Source organism: Alligator sinensis, unplaced genomic scaffold (assembly GCF_000455745.1).
Source record: "Alligator sinensis unplaced genomic scaffold, ASM45574v1 scaffold722_1, whole genome shotgun sequence".
Lineage (NCBI taxonomy): Eukaryota > Metazoa > Chordata > Crocodylia > Alligatoridae > Alligator > Alligator sinensis.
Genome location: NW_005842345.1, coordinates 1,476,429 through 1,498,157, shown reverse-complemented (window position 1 = coordinate 1,498,157; position 21,729 = coordinate 1,476,429). Strand labels below are relative to the sequence as shown.

Genomic DNA, 21,729 nt, shown 5'->3' with positions numbered 1-21,729 from the left:
TCATTAAGCTGTTTAAAGGAAATTAATTTAATATGGGATCTCTCCTGTCATTTTGTCTAGTGGTGTTTTGGAAGAAGAGTGATGCCCCGAGTTGGTTTTAATGCTACAATCGGCCTGAATAGAGGGTAGCTGTCCTTTTAAGAATGTCCGGTTACCTTTACACAAGGCATCTGCCCTAAAATAATCTAGTACACTTGATTGGAGACTAGGAGAGGAAATGTATTGTATGGGTTGCCCGATGGATGATAAAAGACAGGCTCAAGCTCTGTTGTGTGCCAGGAATTGTGTGGTTCAGACGGCTTCGTGTGATTACTGGCCTCAAGATATTGTTTATGTTCAACATTCCTGGAAAACAAAACAGTGCAACAACTACCTGATGTTTTGTAGCTGCAATCAAACACCTTTCAGAGGAGCTAGAGAGTAGTTGTCTTGTGGCTATGTTTTTTCAGTGAAAAATAATACTCTGAGGAAATACCAGGATTCAACAGCTGTGCCTTCTAAAGGCAATCCCAAGGCTTGCGGCTCCTGATGGACTGACTGATCCTGATCATGTACGTTCTGCCTTTTTATGTCGGTGCCAAAGGGCCAAGGGTAAAATTCCCTTCTCTGCAGTGGCTCTGTAGTGGTCTTTGTGCCATTTACATCGCACCCTGACATTCAGGTAGGGTTTAGTATGGTGACTTTGCATTGGCTCTGCACTATGGGGAGTTTTCCCCCTTGAGAACAACAGAGGCTTTTCTTGAGAATGCCCCAAGGGCAGACTTATCATTGAACTGCTATGCATCTTCCCTGGAGAGACTTTCATAGTTGAGGTGGCATGTATGAATTAACCCGATAGCCCTTTAAGCATACTGGGAGGTTTTATGCAGAGATGCCGTTGTGGTTTAGCCACTTGGCTTGGGCTGTGCTCTCTGTTCAAACATAGACTTCCTGTGTGGACCTGGGCAGATCATTTAAGGCCAGGCTCTAAAGGAGACTTAACATTTTTGTGTGCATCTGTCTTCTGGTTGCCCAGCTTTAAACACCTGGTACCTGACTGCACTTGGCATCAATGAGAAAGGCTAGTGCTCAGAGAATAGGGCCATGATTCTCAAAGATATTTAGGCACCTAGATCCCATTGATTTCAAAGGGAGTCTGTGCCTAGATAGGAGTTGGCACCTTTGTGGATCTGTCCTTCAGTGTTTAAAGCTGGGTGCCCAGGGAGTGATGAACACAGAGGCCACTTGGAAATATGGTCATAAACTCCTCCTCTGGATCTTAGTTTTCCTGTCTGTAAAATGAAGGTTATAATGCAGCTGTCCCTTAAAGGGTACTCGGGTATATCTGGGAAGGACTTTCATTCCCAGGTGCTGAATGGCACAGGGAAACTTAGCTGCATTTGCAAGCAAGGTACTGTGTGTGTCAAGGGGGGTGTCCCAGTCCCTCACCCTGCAGAAGCCTATAGGGGAGCAACACTACCCTGTGAGGTTATCTTGGGAATCCCAGGTCTTTTTAGAAGTAATAAAATGCAGTTGTGCTTGGAATGCGGTCACGGCTTAAGTTAAACTTACTAATCAGATATGTGGTAGTTTATTTTCTTTATATGACAAAAAAGAGAAGGGTGGTGTAGCGGAGAAACCTGTGGGGCTGGGCCTGTCTGGAGGCAGTTTGTGGGCTTCTGCAAAAGTTTGTGGCAGCTGCTGGTGCTCTGCCACAGCACTTCAACTCACCTCCAGACCCTCTTGGCAGAAAGAGCAGCAGGCACTTGTGATTTATGTTGGAATAATTTTGGCTCAGCTCTTCTTGTACCATTTCATTTGAACATCTGTATTGTATTAGACCAAGGAGGAAAATACATTTTGAGCAGTGGAACAATATTTCCCCAGCTGCTTATTTTTCTGTGAGGCCCCTCCTCGATGCTATCTAAGTCCAGTGCCTCGTGTCACTGCAGGCATACGGTTCCTCCCTGTTCAGAGTCAGCTCATAGCCTAGGCCATATTTGAGCCCTGTGTGCTTGCAACCCGTCAGTTTTTGTGTTGTAGTAGCACATAGGGGCCCTGCTGTGGTAGGCCTTGGTAAACAGGGAGAAAACCTATGCTCTGGCAAACTTGTAATATAGATACAGAGGATAATTGTTGGGAGGGAAAAGAGAAAAAAGGTCCCTGAAAGACAAGTTAAGACCTGCAAATCTTTTGAGGAACATTGAACAATTTAAAGGTCTCATATTGATCATTTAGTTGGCTTGCTGGGCTGAGAGTTTGCAGGTCTGAGTTATGTTCTCTGTTGGGCCTTTGACCTGTGTTATGACCCTGGGCAGTCTCTTCCACTATTATGTGTAATATAGGGATCATGGCACTGGATTTTTTTATTTGGTAGGGGGCTCTGAGATCTAAGCAAGAAAGATGCAGAGCACCATTTGCATGTCATACACTCAGCACTTGATAAATAATTCCAGCAGCCCTGAGGGGTTGGTTCAGGCTCCTGCTTATCCAAATGAGCTGTTATTTATTCTTAGTACACTAGTGTGTAGAGTCTTCAACTTAGAATGAGACCCTATTGTGCTGGGTGCTACACTAGGACATAGAGAGATTCCCTGCCCTAAGGGCCATGCAGTCTAACTAGATGGGGCAATAACATATAGGCAAGACCTGTAAACCTCCTGCTTTTAGGGCATAACCCAATCTTCTTACTATGGGAGCTGGGGCAAAACATTGCTTGGGGGCATTTTATTTGATTACTGCCAGCAGCACTGATTCTTTCGGCTGCCTGTGAAACAACTGGTATTGGATCCCAGTAGAGAGAGGACATTAGAATAATTAGACCACAGGAATGATCCAGTCAGTTCCTCAGATAGCCAGAGGATTAGAGAAGGGCAGTATGATCATCAGTCTGTTAGAGGACAGAAACCCAGAGAGATTAACTGAGTGGCCCAGGATCACACAATCTGTGGCAGAGCCAGAATTGAACTTGGATTGCTTCAGTCTGGTGCCCTAACCACAAGCTTTGATAAAACTTGAAGACTTTGAACTCTCCCATGCCAGCTGTTGCAAATAGCTCTGTATACCACCAGCTCTAACATGGCTTTATAAATAACACATTCAAATGTGAGTGGAGAATTCATCCGCTGCCCACTTCTGCAAGCCCGGCATCTCTTCATACATGGAACTAGGTCAGCAGAGAAATTCCTGGCAATTGCTTTTAGAGAGCTGAACAGAAATCTTTTTTTTTTTTCTTCTCCTTCCCTCTAGCTGCGTCTGAGTGGTGGCCGCAACCCATATGAGGGCCGGGTAGAAGTCCTCATGGAGCGCAATGGGACCTTGAAGTGGGGGACAGTCTGCAGTGAGAAATGGAGCACCGTGGAAGCCATGGTGGTTTGTCGCCAGTTGGGCCTTGGCTTTGCTAGCCATGCCTTTCAGGTATGTCACCCTCTCCTCGTGCACCTGCGGGTTGGCCTGAGCTCAGGCAAATGATGGTAGCTTTGCCCTTATGCCATGCTTATCTGCATAGCCTGGGCAGGATCTGGGTGAGCTTCTCAGGTGTACCTCAGCCCTTGCTTAGAGGGTCAGTCTCTGAGGAACGTGATGATTCAGTCACTGTGGCTTGCTCTGTGCTTGGCCTTCCTGCTCAGAAAGCCAGCAGTGATGGTGGTGTAAATATCATGGACAGGCATCTCCTAGATCCCCACTGTAAAATACATTTTTCTTCATAGGAGCCCCTAGCTGGTAATCAGATGGTAACCATTTTATTTCCACGCATAGAGAGGCTCCACACCCCCTTCCCCGGTACCTTCCAAGTCCCTTAGGACCCAGGGACTTGGCCCCATTCATCTTCCCCACGTGCATCAGCCAGGGAGACAGGACTAGCTTTGCAGCAGTGCTACCAAAATGCAGAGGATTCAGTGAGCAAGCTAAGGAGTGTGGGTTTTTTTTAAAGTCCTCCATGAAATCATTGGCCTACATCATGACTGTTATACCTACGGAGCATAACCAGCATCAGCTCAAAGTAGGTTCGTGACTTTTTGTCATCTTCCAAGTCAAACTCACAGATCACCAGGAATTCCTCTGTAGAAATGCATGGCTCAGAGTCTTTATCTCATGGTGAGCTCAGAAAGATTTTCTCTAACACAGGGCAGTATGAAGTATAGCAGGGTTGATAGGCACATGCTAGGGATGTGACCCTTGGGCTAGGGACAGAAATAGCAGGACTGTCAAGAAAAATAAGACATCTGGAAACACCTTTGTCTTTTCAGGGCACCAATTTCTAACACCTTTCTGCTGGTTTTTGCTGAACTTTTGGTGCAGTGTTTGTCGTGACTTTAATCCCAAGGGACCCTCGCAACCGTTAAACCAATGTAATGTTTGTCGTGACTTTAATCCCAAGGGACCCTTGCAACCGTTAAACCAATGCACAGACTGTCTAGATGAACATTTTTTATTGCCATTAAAAAAAAATAGGCACCTCCTCATATGAATGCATTAGCCCTTTAAAAGCATGCTGAAACACTGCAGAGTAGCTTTGGACATAGTGTGAAGAGCAGTATATGGAACTGAAATGATTTGGGGGCATCAGGGAGGTAAAGGGTAAGGTTTATCAGGTGAGCCAAGCATCCTGAAGGCAACTAGGGAAGTTCATCAGATAGTGAAAAGAGACTATAAGCAAAGCTGGTGGTTTCCTCTTCCACATTTGGGTCCAGGGAATGCTTCTTTTTTGTAGATAAATTATTGCTTCCTTTGTAATAAATTACTGGGTTTGGGATACTGAGGGAGAAGATTTAAATATTAAGCCATATTGATGGGGCATATTGCAAACAACTTAAGTGTTCAGCAGTTGCAGGGGCAGTAGTGTTGTGTACGGGTCCCTGGAAGACCTACAGAGACTGAATGTCTGTCCTCTAAGTGGGAGACCAAACCCGCCCTGATGGTAGTGGTGGTCACCCACCTTCATGTCTCCAGCACCATTCAGAGGGGCCTAATTCTCCAGGTTGGGGAGGGTGCAGGTTCTAGTTTTTGCTGCAGTCTCTGCATACAAGACTTTGCATTCACAGCTAGTGCAGCAATCTACTTACACTAACCACTTCGCTGGTTTTCCATTTATTTTCTTGTGCGGCTGCCAAGTCGGAGTGTGAAAACCCAGGGCAGCTGTGTGCATCTAATGGCATTCTTCCCAGTTGACAGAGCACTGATAGCCTGGCTTGAAAAAAGGCATTTTCCTTCTGCACGGGCTGCTGGTATTGAGAACATAAAAAGTCCTTATATGGTTCCAGGCTATATCTTATACAAGAACATAAAGCAACACGTGTGGAAGAGGAACAGCCCTTTGTGCACATATGTGTGCAAAAAAGGGATTGCTAACAAAGGTGTTGCAACAGGAGCATTGGTACAGGATGTCCTCCTCTTCTGAAAGGAACTCTCAGCTTTGATGCTTCCTCAGAGGAGAGCAGAATAAGGTGATTTCTCACCAAGGAGATGAAATTCTCTTCATCCAAACATCTCCAGGAATTTCTCAAATAGAAATACAGTAGCAAGATTAGGGCTAGGCATGGTATGAACACATAGTAAGAGACAGTTCTGCCCTTCATAGCTTGCAATTCAAGTAGAAAAGACCTATTGAAATATGAAAAGAGCAATGAGATAAGTGCTATGGCACAGGGAAGCTACATGACTTGCCCCAGGTGTAGCAGTGAGATCGTGGCAGAGCTAGGAATTGACCCTTGAATCCCAGATGAGTGCCTTAATTGTTAGATCATTTGTCCCCTTAAACAGTTGAGCCTCCTGGCACTCCTGTCAGGGAGGGAGAGAATTTCTGTCCCTATATAGAGAGGGAAACTGAAGCACAGAAAGGTTATGTTCTGCAGTGGCAGAAGTGCATATCCTGAGAGCTTTCAGAGTAGGACAGGAATTTTAACACATCATTCATGCATTTCCATGGCTTTGAAACTCTCAGATGAAAAATCTGGATCCCAGGCTTCTGCTTCACGCGCAGTAAGAGAAGTCCCTTCTTGGTTTCAGCAGTCAGCACTTCACAAAGTCCAGAGAGTGCATGACCTTTCTGACAAGGATCTTGCAAGCTATGCCTTTGAACCATGCAAAGCCCCTGAGACATCGGAGACTTCAGGATTTGGCCCCCAAATGATATTTGGAGAGGGCGTTGCTGTGGGGATGGGTTTGGCTCCTGAATGCTCTTTGTAGTTTGCTGGGCTGGTGCAGGCCATTAGTCATGCACCAGTGTTTTGATCTCACTTTGGAGCTTCCTGTTGTCCTCCATGCTGCACAGATGTCGCAAAGGAGATGGGATTAGTTGCTTGCCATCTAACCCATTGTGGCAGCTTATCTGACTGGAAACAGACTGAGGATGAATTCATAAACTGGACAGGGAGAGCTGGGTGGAGATGGGAATTTGAGTTGGATGACAGCAAGGCAGAGTTGCAAACCAAATTGGAGCAGAGATGAACTTCAGCTTTCATGTTTACCAAGAGAGATTGGGAGGCAAGACTGCTGGGCTAGGGACAGACATTCAAAAAGCCTGAGCCTGAATTGATTCAATCTTTGCAGGTTGGTCCAAAAAGCCTGCCTGCCTCTGTCATCTCCCATAGCAAGGACTGTAGTCAGCATGTGGTCTGCTAGCTAAAGCTGAGAGGTGTCTGTGTAAAGCAGACGGGCAGGGGGAATAATCCCTACTTAGCAGGGAGAAGCCAGGCAAATGCCTGCAGTCTCTGCCAAAGCTCCAGCCAGGGAGCAGAGGGGGAGGGGCCAGCCCTGCTGTGGAGGAGAGAGCCCCGCCCAGCCCAGAAAGCATGCTGGGGGAGTCTGGTTTATCTTAAACCAGCAAGGGGTCTGGGACAGACATTGCATAAACCGGTTTGAGCCAAATCAGTTAAACCTGGTTGAATGTAGTATCAGACTTATCTCAAACCAGTTTCAGTCATTTTCAAACTGGTTTATGTGCACTGAACATCTGTTCTGTTACAGGTTTAAACCAGTTTCTGATCACTGAAACTGGTTTATGTATAATGTCTGTCCCTAGCCCTAAGGGTCTTCTCTCATATGTAGCGGGGTTGGGGAGGACACTGTGATCTTGTGTGTAGTCAGATCCCCTGAATTATGTTCTTTCTTCTGCTACTGATTTATTGTGTGGCCCTTGAAAAGTTATTTATCATTCTTTTCCTCACTATCACTACCTGTATGGCACAAACAACAGGGATGTTGTATAGGTTAAGTAGTCTGTATGGTGCCTTGAAGATGTGAAGTGCTAACTAAGTATTATTCGAGATGTCTGAGATAGCTCAGGGGCTTCAGTACTTTCACTGCAAGCAGGAGGCTCCATCTGATAAAGTACCTTCTGGCAACAGTTTCAGGTCATGCACACAGATTGCTACAATTTGCCTAGTATGAAGTGCAGTGATTAAAGTGTGATGGAGTGGGATGGGACCTGGGGGTATAAGCCTCTGACTATGCTTTATGTTGGCAACTATGTAAACTGCACAGAGATTGCTGTAGCATTCCTTTGACTTAGTACAGTACAAAATCTCAGCAGCATAAACCAGTGGGTTGCAGACTAGTCAAAGCATCTCACTGATGTCTTATTAATGAAGATCTCAATTTCTGCAAAGCTGCAGCAAACCTGATACAGGCATTCTTGTGTTAATAAACTGACAGATTAAACTGTGGTATCTGGATGTTTGGATATTGTTAAGTTAGCTTTTTTCCCCCCTAGTTCCTTATTTTTTTTAGGAAAAGAAAATCACTGTGTTTCTTTAAGTTTGCCCTCTGGTAACTGGGCACAAGTGTTGCTTTCAGTCCACCTAGAGTAGCTATTGTATGTCTTTGTTGTCTGCTGCCAGTGCATAGCACACAGTATAGCATAGTAGAGTATAACAGTGGCTGCTCAGATGCTCAGGGGGGCATGGTGCCATTAAGGGCTAAGGAATTCACAATCAGCTCATTAGTAGCAGCTCCTGATAAATGTTGTGTATGGAAAAGCTGATGAACTGCGTAGCTCACCATTTACTGAGCTGCTCCTGTGTTTCCAAGCTGGCTGCCAAAGCCTGGTGAGCTGGTGAATTTAGAACCAAGGCATGTTAACTTTTCATACTTTAATTAAATCACCTCGGGCAAATCTTAGCCTTGCTCTAGACAGGGGTGGGCAAAATTCGGCCCGGGGGCCGGATGTGGCTCGCCAGGCCTTTCTATCTGGCCCATGGGGCCCCTAAAAAATTTAGAAAATTAATTTACAAAACCCTTGATGGCTTGCCAAAACTCAGTAAGTGGCCCTCTGCCCAAAATAATTGCCCACCCCTGCTCTAGGAAATCTAAAAATACATGTGGTTCATGACCAAGACTGGCACAGAAGCCAGATCTTTGCATGGAGCAAGAATCATTGGGTTACAGACATGGCTCCAAGGACATGCTGTGTCCATAAAGTGTAGGACAAAGATTTTCTGAAGGGACTGGTGCTTTCGGTGCCCATGTTGAGATCTCTTAACAGAGACTGATTTTCAGGAAGGTGCTCAGCACTATATGAAAATTAGGCCCCTTTAAAGGTTTGCAGTTGGACACCAAAAATCACCAACTGTTTTTGAAAATGTTGAATTAAGATCAAAACCCTCCGTCTTCTCTAGAACAGAGCATGTTAGAGATGCCTTCTAAAGAAAACTTGGCTTTGTGAAATAAGCAAATAGATATTAGTAGGAACATTGCCAGCAGATTGAGGGAAGTGATTTCCCCTCTGTTCAGCGCTGGTGAGGCCATATCTGGAGTCCTGTGTCCAGTTTTTGACCTCCCATTACAAAAAGAATGCAGACAAATTGGAGAGAGTCCAGCGGAGAGCAGCAAAAATAGTTTGGGGGCTAGGGGACATGACTTGTGAGGAGAGGCTGAGGAAGCTGGGCTGGAGAAGAGAAGATTGAGGGGATTTAACAGCAGCTTTCAACTACCTGAAGGCTGGTTCCAAAGAGGATGGAGCTGCACTGTTCTCAGTGGTGACACATGACAGAACAAGGAACAATGGTCTCAAGTTGCAGCAAGGGAGGTTTAAGTTGGTATTAGGAAAATCATCCTCCCTAGGAGGGCAGTAAAACACTGGAACAGGTCACCCAGAGAGGTGGTGGAATCTCTATCCTTAGAGGTTTTTAAGGCTTAAGTAGATAAAGCCTTGTGTGGGATGATATAGGTGGGTATGGTCCTGCTTTGAGCAAGGGGTTGGACTAGATGATCTCCTGAGGTCCCTTCCAACCCTCATTTTCTATGATCCTATATGCTCCAAAACAGAGGAGACTGACCTGGAGACTTATGAGAGCTCTTTCAGAGTTGTGCTGCTTCACTAAATAGGCTTCTGTGTGGGGAGCACCACTTCTCCCTGCAGCGGAAGAGGGCTTTGTTGCCTGTTCCAAATGCAAATGCACATCCTTTTAACCTAAAACTTGATGCTGTCTCCTTTTTTGCTGTCTTTCTCATATACTTTCTGCATCTGGAATTCAGAAATGCAGGATGCAGGCTTTAACACCATCCAGATCTGTCCTGCTGATGGCATGTGCCCCTTGATAGATCTGAGCCACTTGATCTGAGCCTTCAAAAGGCTGAGAAGTGTATCCAATAACCTGTTTCTGTCCCTTTCCCTAGGAAACTTGGTACTGGCATGGAGACATCAGTGCTGATGATGTCATTATGAGTGGCGTGAAGTGTTCAGGCACGGAGATGTCCCTGGGTCACTGTCGGCATGATGGCACCAGAGTTTCATGTCCCAGGGGTGGTGGCCGCTTTGCTGCAGGAGTTTCCTGCTCAGAAAGTGAGTTCCTTTTATTTTCTCTTATTCGAGATGCATAGACAACCAAGGCCAATACTGGAGCCATCCCTGTTATGGGATGCAGGAGAGGAAGTGGGGGGCAGGGACTGCATGAGAAATGCAGCACTAAAATGTCCATGATGCGGGGGGTAGAGAACAGGGTATATAACTGCTTGGAGGGCTCTATATTTGGAATTCTCCCCTGTCCTTTCCTCAAACTCTCCATCTGCTGCAGCTCTTTCCTTGATCACCTCCTCCTTTTTCCCATGACCCTCAGTGTGCCCTGCTTCTCTTCTTCAAAACTGGTTTACTTCCCTTAGCTTTCTTTGCCTGAGCTGGCTGGCTTGTGCATGACTTCCTACAGAGGGTTAAGCTGGTGCACTGACTTGTGGCTAATACCTGTTCTGGCTAGGGTGCAAAGCCAGTGTCTGCAGCTGAGATGTGACTAGTGCATGGCAGGTCATCACTTTGGTGTAGACATCTCTTAAGAAGTTGGTGTCACGTTTTCCTCTCCCTGCCCTCAGCTGCCCCTGACCTGGTGCTCAACGCCGAGCTGGTGGAGCAAACCTCTTACCTGGAGGACCGGCCGATGTTCATGCTGCAGTGTGCGCTGGAGGAGAACTGCCTGGCTTCTTCTGCTGCCAACACATCCATTACCTCAGGCTACCGGAGGCTCCTGCGGTTCTCTTCCCAGATCCACAACAATGGGCAGTCTGACTTCCGCCCAAAGAATGGCCGCCACGCCTGGATCTGGCATGACTGTCACAGGTGAGTACACAGGTTGCTCCCCTTTTCGCCTCTTGTGCTAACACTCTTCAGCTCCTTGGGTTCTGTGAAGGTATTGCAGCAGGCACAAAGAGCATAACCTGCTCTGCTGTCCCTGCTGGCAGTGCAGCAAATGCTATGGGTTTTGGGTCTGTTCTGCATGGACATGTACCCACATATCAAAGCCATCTGGCACAACTGGTACTCAGAAGCCTCTCTGAGTGGGTGTCATTTATGTTGCATACCCCAGCCACTCAGAATGTCCTGGGACAGAGCTGGGAACAGCCCACTTGAAAAATACAGGCCTGGAGCAGTGTACATACACACGTAGCAGGTTTATTCCAATAGAAAACCACTGATGTTGCCAGGCAGTGTTAGAATCCTATTGTGATTCACTTTGTCAAGAAATTGCAAAACTGAAGAACACCAGATGTTGCAGACCCAGAGGTGCTTCCAGGTAAAGTCTCTGGATTCCTCCTGGACAATACAAAAGGGTTTGTCATACCACCCTCTACAACATGCACAGAGCATCAGAACACAAACAGTGTGCTGTAGGTTGAAATGACTGATTTGAAATGCAGATCAGATGTGAGTAGATAATGCAAAGAGGATATTTAACAACAGTTGAATGCTATGATCCTCGCAGCCCTTTTCAGTGGGCTATTCAGCAGCCCTACGCAGGTAAGGAAAGGCACCTCTGCATTCCTTATAAAAGACAACTGCCTCAGAAGGCAGTTTATAAAATAATTTCACAAAGAGCCTCTTGCTCTGCAAGCTCCTGTCTTCTTGGATCATTACTTGGAATCGTCTGAAAGCTGTCTTTCGATCCCGTCAGCAAATATCCTCCATGGAAACCTACTTTCCAGTATGCTTTTGCACACAGAGCCTTTCTGGGCTCAGCTGGTTGTGGGCCATTTTGGCCCTTCTCTGTTTAGAAAAAGGAAGCGTGTTTCCAAAGGCAGTTAAAAAAAAAAATATATATATATAGTGTTCAGAATATCAGAGTTTGGTCATAAACCAGGGGGGTGATAGTAGGCTGCTTTTTGGGAAGAATATTGGGTGAAAAGTCCCTGTGTGGTTATACAGCTATAATGCTAACATTGTAGAGATGAATATTGCGCAAAATGAATCTGTATATGACCGAGATCCAGATGCACAGCAAGAGTCAGGGGTGTTTACGTGCTTGAATATACTGAGAGAAATATTATCTGCATATACATATTATGTATGTAGCTAGGATACTGTTTGCACAGCATACAGATATACATATCTACACTACTTTCTGTAATTTAGCTATACACACAAAGCTACTCAGTACAAAATCAGCCCTAATGAAATACAGTAAGGTCAGGTGTTTTTTTCCATTGCATTGCCAGTTATAGTGAAAGGAGCTGAGTTGAAATTTTAAGAGGGACACACATCACCCGTGCTGTTAAAAAAAAAAAATTTGCACTAAGCCTTCAGTTGGTACAAATGAGTGGATCTGTCGCATGTTCTGGCCATTAAATGTCTCTGTGGAAAGGAAGTAGGAGGGGAGAGGAAGAAGCATCTGTAGCCTGGCTGTTTGAGGATGCTGAGTACTACCAGAACCCACTGATGTCAATGGGAGCCAGAGATCTCATACACAGTGGTTCTGAACACTCGCAAAGTTGCATCCATAGTATGGATTAGGATTAGTTACAAGAGGTGCCTGTGGTTCCAGTTATCAAATTAGCATGGACACACATATAACCCAGAGATATCTGAGATTCTGCAGTTATTTCTCAGTTGAAAATAAAGGTAAACAACTCTGTCAGACACTCTGGCAGGATCAAGGGTGACTTAAATGGCCATTGCTAGAAAGAGATGTCTTAAGCATGCAACAAGGAATCCACAAAATGGGATCACTTGGCACAGTCTGTCATTAGCTGACGGTCCAACCAAAGCATGTTGGAAACCTTAATGGCACCATTACCTTCAAAACTGGAGTCCTCTGCTGATCTGAAGTTAGGAGGCAGGTGTCAAACTCTGCTTCCATAGATCCCCTCCATCTCTGACCAGCAAGATCCCATTCTTCCCATATCTCCTTCCTCCGAGACTCAAAAGGTGCCTCCCATTTAATTACTCCAACCACACCAGGCTCTGGTTTGTTTCATAAAAGTCCAGGATAAGCACAGTGCGGACTGGCAAAGGAACAGCTTCACATACTATTGCCTGCCACTGGATCAGAGTGGGCAATACTGACACCACAGGGTGAAAATGAACAGGAGATGATGCATGGTAAATGGAAAAGGAAAACCAGCTAGGACTGGAAAGGCTTGGAGGGGCTGCTTTTGAGAAAAGAAAACTCCCAAATCATATTTGTCCTAACTTGGCAGACAGAAGACATCTGTAATTAGCAGGGATTTATTGAGGATCCGCAGAACAATGCAGGAGGGTTTGACCCTACAGCACCTTCTAATGAGATTGTTCTCTGGCTGCTTGCTCTTCAGCAGACAGGTTTTTCAACAATGGGCTACACTAGAGCAAGGGTGGGCAATTATTTGGGCCCGTGGGCCACATAGGGCGTTTCGGGGAGCTGTTGTGGGCCAGGTCAGTACCTCTGGCCCCCCCCCCCATGCAACTGCTCACCAAACTTCACTATGTGAGATGGGGCCACGGGTGGGCAGGGAACTGATGTGGGTGCAGGTGGGTAGCAGCTTCAGCAGAGGCAGTCCAGCTGAGGCCAACGACACCAGCGTTGCCTCCAGGCCACCCCATGCCCAGCAGGGTGGTGGGGAGGAGCCACAGGGTAACTGCTATGGCACAGTCTCTGGGTGGCCACAGTGAGAAGGCCCTAGCAGTGGTGAACGGGGCAGCTGTGCCCACAACCAGGTCCCACTTTTTCCCCGGTGTCCAGCAGCAGCTTCTGCCCAGCCCCAGGCTGAGTGCATAGTTCCAGCCCTGTGTATCAGAATCCCTACAGTACCCACTCCTGACCCACCCACCCTGGCCACAATGAGTAGCATTTGTGGCCGGGCAGAAGCTGCTACTGGGCACTGGGAATAATCAGGACCTGGTGGCAGGTGCAGTTCCCACCCCCTTGCTACTGCTGGGCCTTTCTTGCCACCCAGAGCCTGCACTGCGGTTCTCCTCCCCACTCCTGCCTTTCTGGGCGCAGGGGCCCAGCTCAGCCTGGAGCCAGTGTTGGTGCCAGTGGTGGCAGGGAGGAGAGCTCTGGGTGGCCACAGCAAGAAGGGCCTGGCAGCAGTGAGAGGGACAGAGCCATGCCTGCCACCAGGTCCCACTTTTTCCCAGCACCCAGCTGCTCCTGCCTGGCTGCCACCGCTGCTCATCATGGCCAGGGCAGGCGGGTCCAAAGCGGGCACTTCAGGGACCCCAATCCCCCGAAGTGGGGCGGATCAGGGCTGGGCCTGCGCTCTCATCCTGGGGCTTGGGCTCTGCTCATGCAGGTGCTCGTGCAAGGGTCCCAGCCCCTCTCCATGGGGCTGGGCCCGGTGGCGGAGGCAGCCAGAAAAAAGTCAGCAGCTGGGCCAAGCAGGACTGAAGGGCTCACTGCAGGCCAGACAAAATCCCTCTGAGGGCTGGATTTGGCCCACGGGCCAGATTTTGCCCACTTCTGCTGTAGAGGGATCAGAGTTATTCACAGAAGCAGCATAATATCACAGCACAATGGAATGCAAGTCATGTCTTAGCCTGCTTGAAAGGAGCAAGGCTCTGCAACATTGGGGAGACGTGTTAAGTGAAGCAAGGTGAGGCAAGGAGAAGATCAGGAAGAGGCTACTGGCAGTCTGCGTGTTTTAAACCAGATTCTGTTTATATAGAGGATTATGAACTCAATTCCTGTTCAGTTTTTCCAGTCTGTAAACACTATAATATAAACGCCTAGTTGAATGATGCAGACATATTTTAGGAACTGAGTCAGACTTAAGGTTTAATTTTTTTTTTAAATCAGAGGCAGCCAAAGTAGACTACTTCAAAGTCAATAGCTCAGCCACCAGAGAATGACTCCTTTTTTTACTGTCTCTGTGAGCTTCTGTCCAACAGGTTTATGACACAGAAGCAGGACAAAAATGGGAAAAAGGCACTTAATGGCAAAGTGAAGGGGAACTTGAGAACTTCTGCCAGCAGTTTAGCTATGGTGACTTTCTGGGGGTAGTGGAAGGGGAAAGAAGGGAGGGAACCAAGAGTAAAGAAAAATGTTGTTTCCCCATAGTAAAAAAAAAAAAAAAAAAAAAAAAGGTGTTTTGTTACTTCTGTGAGCAAATTGTGGTTAAATAAAACATGCATGGATGGGTGCTTCAACCTACACTGTCTGTAGGAAAATTGTGCCATTCATTGTTAAGCTGTGATGATTTTTGCAGCTGGAAGAGAAAGGGAATTCTACTCTTAGAACTCATCAGCAGTGTACTTCTTGAATTACCTCTGTCTGCTCAGTTTCCCCAGTCTTGCAATCCAGCCTGTAGTGGCTGACATGTATACCCAGGTACAGGGTTGCAGAAATCATAGTTTTATAATTTCATAGCTGTTAGGGGCTGGGAGAGACCTTACAGATCAACAGATCCAGCCCCCCTGCACTTGGGCAGGAAAAGACGAGGTTTGTATGGATCCACTTGCGGGGATCTGATTGGAAGATGCAGGGTTTGTTCTGTCTGAATGTCCATAACCACGGTATCTGAGGCTGTGGCTGTCCTGGCTCCCAAGAACAATATTGCAGAAATTGGCTTTATCACTAGTTTGGTGGGCAAAAGGACATATTCTGGTCTCTGTTACATCAGGATAACATGAGTCAGAATCTGGACCCTGACTGAGTAAAGCACTTGTTTAACTTTCAGGCATGTGCTTAAGTCCATCTTTATTCAGCAAACCACTTGAATCTACCCCACTGACTTTAGCTGGATGTCAGCCTGGGCTTAACTTTACCAAGGCACTTTTGTTGAATCACTGACTGGATGCAGAGAGTTCTTCCTGGGAGCAACGTTCCCCAACTTGTGCCATGGTCTTTGCTTGGCATCAGTTGTGCAACCCTGGTATCAGACGTGCACATGCACAGCCCACATTGCAAAGGGGAATGATCCCAACTCAGCTGTGTTGCACAGAGCTGGAGCGCTTTTGCTAGAAGGGCAGATAGAGTCAGGCTGACTCTATCAGTACCCTGTTAACATTATGAAACTGTTGTGTATGTGAACCCAGCTGTTGGGTTGTTTAGGGCAGGGGAAAACATGCTGAGAGATAAATTTACCTCATCTGTTGTTAATTTCCTTTCAGTGGGTTCATAATACATTATTTTTTCTTTATACAGAAAAATCCCACAAGCTGGATTGGTAGCTGGGTACATTCTGCTCTATTCAGAGATTGTTGCTAGAGAGCCAGTGGAAGCAGGAGATAATTGATGTTTCTTGGCCTAGGGAGCAATGGCACGGTCACCAGAAATTATGATTTGTCTGCCAATGGCTATGGATTTCTCTTTTCCCCTTGCTGTTAGGAAATGTGGTTCTGATTCAGAGTTACTTGGGGCAGGGAACTAGCCTGTGCCCAAATCGGGCATTGAAAGATAACTAACTTTCAGCCTCTGGATCTAGCTTTAAGCCAAAACAGGTGACCTGGTCTCCAAAGAGCTAAAGTCTTGCTGCAGCAGCTTAAACTATACATGGTAAAGTGCTTGTAAGTGCTGGTAAAACTTCCTCTCGGCGGAGAGCTAAGAGCTCTGCACACTGGGTTCTTGCAAGCTCCAGCTAACAGGATGGGCTCCTGGCTCCAGCTGGCTGGGTTTGAAGCTTGAATTAGAAGCGTGTACTTGTCCCTTCTATTGCTGAGGGATTCATCTGGCTGGAGGGTATGGGCCACTGGGTTCTACTTACACCACTCTTGGACAACTGGCAGTGCTGCATGGGGAGGTCTCTGCTCCCCTCGGTGCTGGTTAGGAAATGGGCTCTGGTGCACCGGTTTTTCTGGTCAAGAGCACTAGGCTGCACAGGATTTCTGCAGTAGCCATGGCACAACCAGTCCCTTTGACACTTCTATGCATCTCTCTCTTTCAAATCCATTTTCTAAGGACCAGAGTGACTGCGCATTTTACTCTATGTATTTTACCCAATGACTACTTCATGCAAAATGCAACAACTCTGCTGGGGACAGGAGGAATGCCCAGAACCCCAGGTGCCAAGGTCCCAGCGTCATTGGGGTAGAAGGTGTTCTTGTCCTGCTCTTGCAGGATAACTGAGCCTTATTTCAAGACTGTTGTTTCCTTCTCTCTTACAGGCATTATCACAGTATGGAAGTCTTCACACACTATGATCTGCTGAACCTCAATGGGACCAAGATAGCTGAAGGACACAAAGCCAGTTTCTGTTTGGAAGACAGTGAATGCGAAGCAGGTATTGTCAGTATAGACACCTTGTGCTGAGTTCATTGCTAGTATTATTGCTAGTATATGGCAGTGGTTCTCAAACTTCTTAGATTTGAGGCACCCCTAGGAAAATTCCAGCTGTTAGTTTTCACTTGTTTTTGGACTATAGGAAAATAAAAGAGCACTTCTTCTGTTGCAAAGAACTCGGAAAGATCACAAAAGGGAAGAATGTTTTTAACACTCTGGATTCTTCGTTGAAATCTTTAGGTTTATCATGGGAATCATGTTTGCACACCTAACAGTGCAAACATTGCATGGCACCCTGTAGTACCATTGAAAGGATTTCAAGGCACCCCAGGGTGCCCTGGCACCTGAACTGAGAATCACTGCTCTAGGGGCTCTCCACAGTCTGCAAAGTGATCCCCCAAGAACTGCAGTTGCACTTGAAGCTAAGTAGAGCAGAGTGGTTGGGATCCAAGGATGCTTGGTCTCAGCAGCATAACATTAACAGTATCCCTGTTCTTACAAAAGGTCCTTAGTGATGTGGCACAGGGACAGGAGTCCCACAAGAGCTCATTTTATTGGCTGATTAATGGTTTTGAAAATCTGGCCATTGTTGCATTTGGAGCTGAGCACTTCTGAATTACCTGGCCTTATATTTCTGACTCCTGTGAATGCAGTGTTTCCAAAACACAGCTTTAGATGTTTGGCAGGAGACAAGGTTATGTGCATTATGTGCATTTGTTCCCAACCACCAAAACATATACACACAGACTTCATGGCCCAGAAAAGGCCTGTGCTGACTTCAGCTCAGTGGAGGAGACCCAAGTCTCCCCAATGACAATCTTTGCAAAGTTAGCCTTGATCCAGGAGAGGAGGTTCTCTCTGTCTGCCTTCCAATAGTCTCTAGTTTCAAAGATAGAGTCTTGCCTCCTCATGACAACTGGAAGTGGTTGAGTTCCAACCCCAAAATGGCTGCATAGCTTCAGAACAAAAGGTGCTATCTTAAGTTAAGTGTGCTGAGTCCATAATCTCTACAGGGAGAAAACATAGAGCCCACATTGTACAGTTCCCTTCATAGTTTCATAGTTGGTAGGGTCGGAAGGGACCTGAGCAGATCATCAAGTCCAACCCTCTGCCATGGCAGGAAAAAGTACTGGAGTCAAACGACCCCAGCAAGGTGTTTGTCTAACCTCCTCTTAAAGACCCCTGGTAGGAGCAAGCACCACTTCTCTTGGAAGTTAGTTCCAGGTCCTAGCCGCCCTGACTGTGAAGTAGCGCCTCCTGATGTCCAGTCTGAATCTACCCTCTGCCAGCTTGTGACCGTTATTTCTAGTCACTCCTGGTAGTGCTCAGGGGAACAGGGACTCCCCCAGTGCCTGCTGGTCCCCCCTGACTAGTTTGTAACAGGCCACTAGATCCCCCCTCAGCCTTCTCTTGTGGAGGCTGAACAGGTTCAGGTCCCTCAGCCTCTCCTCAAAGGGCCTGCCCTGCTGCCCCCTGATCATGCGGGTGGCCCTCCTCTGGACCCGCTCCAAGTTGTCCACATCCCTCCTGAAGTGCGGTGCCTAGAACTGGACGCAGTACTCTGACTGCGGCCTGACCAGTGTCGCATAGAGCAGGAGGATCACTTCTTTGGACCTGCTCGTGATGCATCTGTGGATGCATGACAAGGTACGGTTGGCCTTCCTGACCGCGTCCCCACACTGTCGGCCCATGTTCATTTTGGCGTCAATAATGACTCCAAGATCCTTTTCTGCCTCTGTGCTGATGGGAAGGGAGTTCCCCAGCCTGTAGGTGTGCTGCTGGTTCTTCCTCCCCAGGTGCAGCACCTTTCACTTTTCAGTGTTGAAACCCATCCTGTTCTCATCTGCCCACCCCTGTAACCTGTCTAGGTCTGATTGCAACCTATTCCTCCCTTATAGCGTGCCCACATCCTCCCACATCTTAGTGTCGTCAGCAAATTTGAACAGGGTGCTTTTTACCTCCTCGTCCAAATCACTGATGAAGATGTTGAACAGCGCGGGTCTGAGGACCGAGCCCTGGGGGACCCCACTGCTCACATCCCTCCAGGTCGAAAATGACCCATCCACCACCACTCTCTGGGTGCGGCCCTCCAGCCAGTTAGCGACCCATTTGACTGTGTAGGTGTCGACGCCACAGTCCCCAAGTTCATGAGCTCCACGAGTTTAATCTTGCTGCTTGCCAGGATTAGTGAGGGCAAAGTAACCTATTGGCAGGTTATATGGAACCTCCTTGTTCTGCCAGTTAGAAGCTTCCTTCTAATTTCTGGCTCAATTTTTTTTCATGGCTGGTTTATACCCCTTTGTTCTTGTATCAGTGTTGTCCTTTACCGTCTTCCTGTCTTCTCCTTCCTTCGTTTTTTACCCCCTGAAGTGTTTATAGCCTTGCTATGCTAGGCAAGCCAACCTCTTCTAGTCTATGCTGTAAGGTAGATTCTTTGGGCATCTGTACACGTGTGATGCCTGCTCAGATGCGTGTTAATTAGCACCCATCAGAGCAAACTCAAGTAATCTTGATGAATGACCCTGGAGCACATGTAAAGATGCCCTCTGTTCCCCTTAACATCCCATTAGGCCTTCTCTGCCTCTGTTTTGTTTAAATTCATATTTCTTGAACATGAGTGACCAGAATAATACAAAGCGTTTCAAATGAGCTCTCCCCAGTGCCTTGTACAGTATCATTTATACTTTTCTCTCTCTTCTGGCAATACCTTTACTGATGCCCTTAAGGGATGCATTTTATTGCCTCTTTCAGCCAAGTTTAAGTGCCTCTCAAATCCAGAGCAGACTCTGTTTTTTCTGATGTTACTTAGCAGTTATATTTCTTTCTTTTTCAGATGTGCAGAAACAGTATGAATGTGCCAATTTTGGTGAACAAGGGATCTCAGTTGGATGTTGGGATGTGTATCGCCATGATATTGACTGCCAGTGGATTGATATTACTGATACTCCACCAGGAGATTACCTCTTCCAGGTACAGGGAGAGCTGGGAAGCAAGCTGCTGATGTTTCTTATCTACTGGGAGTCGGCAACAAACTAGTTCTCTTCTATAGATGGATAGGCATATATCAGAATACATTGAAGACAGTGAGACCAGAACTGCAGACAGATCATGAAAAACAGCCCAATCATTTGCCTGAGCAGCATTTTGAGAACTACCTAATTTTTCTGAGGTTGTTGAAGGTATTCATAGGACACAGGTAACTGGTATAAATGCACACTGCTGAATAGAACAGTAGGTTGTCATTGGAGGATGTAGTTCCCACAGGCCACCAAAATAAACTCCAAAGCACCACTTTAAGGAACCTACAGACCACGTGCAGCTGGCTTCTACCGTAAATTTAATTTTCTTAAAATTATATATATATATCCTGCACCAAATAGTTATTGCTGATCTGTATGGAATGTCCTTAAGTGGTTTTGGGACCACAACTGAGAAACCAAAGTATTTTAGAACCCATGAGATGAGAAGCATGCCTTATCTCTTCTTTAAATTTAGTGAAAGCATTGCATCCTTCTTATGCCTTGTTTTCACCTCACAATGCAGTGCGAAGAATCGAATGTAGGACCCTGGTCACCCTCCAAATGGTAGGTGCAGGAAGAATCCATTCAATTCTAAATTCTGTGTCAGTTTTGAGAGAGGGGGGGATTTTTAATGTCTTCCCTGCTGTCCAGTTAAATACATTTAGTTCTTTCTTGAGCTGGGAAGTTTCTGGAGAGTACGTTTGTGCTGCAAGGGAAGGTATTGTCTTCCGTGGTAGATATATCCACTTGAGCTACTGTTATCTCACTAGCAAGAACAAAGCTAGAAATGAGGATGTAGCAATACAGGTTTTGGTCACATCAGTATATACCTAGCAAGTATATCCTCAGCAGGTGCATCCGGCCTGCATTCAATCCATGCCACAGCACCCTCACTGCCATTTCCCAGCTGTCCTTAAAGATAGATTGGTATGCCTAACCATGCCACAAGCATAAATATTCTTTTCCAGTGTTGGCAAGTACTGGGGTAGAGACAGCACTACTAACTTACAGAGATATATTGCAACTGAATAGAAGGAAAGTCTCCACTGTACACCTTACTTCAGTTTAAAGAGAGAACCTTGCCTTCTTTCTTTTGTGTCCTCTAAGGAAGTCTCTTGTAGTGTCAGCCAGAGCAAGGAACATGTTTTAAAAAATATTCTTCATTCTTTTGTTTTCTAACCAGCTTTAGCTAATTCTTTTATGTCATTTCCAGGCCACTGCACATCATTAATTGACCATGATAACTTTAATCTTTTCTCAGGTGGTCATCAACCCAAACTTTGAAGTTGCAGAATCTGATTATTCAAACAATGTGATGAAATGCAGGAGCCGATATGACGGTCAGCGCATCTGGATGTATAACTGCCATATAGGTGAGCAGGGGGATGTTGTAGTGTGAGCTGATCTTTCTGAAGCACAGCTATATCACTTGAAGCATTTGCTGCAGGTTAGAGCAGGTACTGGCAGTCAGGATTCCTGGGCTTCATTAATGCTCGCTCACCGTGTCTTACTGACAAGTCATTTACTTAGAAGCAGTTGCAGTTTCCAGCTGCGTGCAAGGGCTGAGTTATGGATCCAAGGGAAAATGTTAGATGAAATCTCCTTAGGGCAGTTAATGATTCTCAGATGAAACATGCCACATACATATAGTTCCTGCCTCCATGATGTAGAGATCAACTGAATGAAAAATAAGCTAGAAAGCAAGGTCTAGTCACCCTCATAAACATTCAAAACATGGGGCCTTTAAAGTTTACAAAAACATGGTAAAGAAGGGGTTGTCAGTGAAATCCATAATTTCACTGACAGAATTCTCTGGGTCCAAGCTGTGA

General features: G+C 46.3%; 1 protein-coding gene across 3 annotated transcripts in view; it reads left to right on the top strand.

Annotated features, from left to right (window-relative positions):
* The window catches only part of LOXL2 (lysyl oxidase like 2), a 50,265-nt gene that overhangs the window by 26,676 nt on the left and 1,860 nt on the right, over positions 1-21,729 (top strand). For all 3 annotated transcript variants that reach the window (XR_003095304.1, XM_006028919.3, XM_025210337.1), the window contains 6 exons: positions 3,229-3,396; positions 9,598-9,763; positions 10,285-10,528; positions 16,766-16,881; positions 19,714-19,850; positions 21,162-21,273. Coding sequence is in view for 2 of the 3 variants with exons in the window: in XM_006028919.3 (XP_006028981.2) it covers positions 3,229-3,396; positions 9,598-9,763; positions 10,285-10,528; positions 16,766-16,881; positions 19,714-19,850; positions 21,162-21,273 (943 nt within the window). In the remaining variant the exon portion in view is untranslated. The remainder of the gene's footprint in view (positions 1-3,228; positions 3,397-9,597; positions 9,764-10,284; positions 10,529-16,765; positions 16,882-19,713; positions 19,851-21,161; positions 21,274-21,729) is intronic.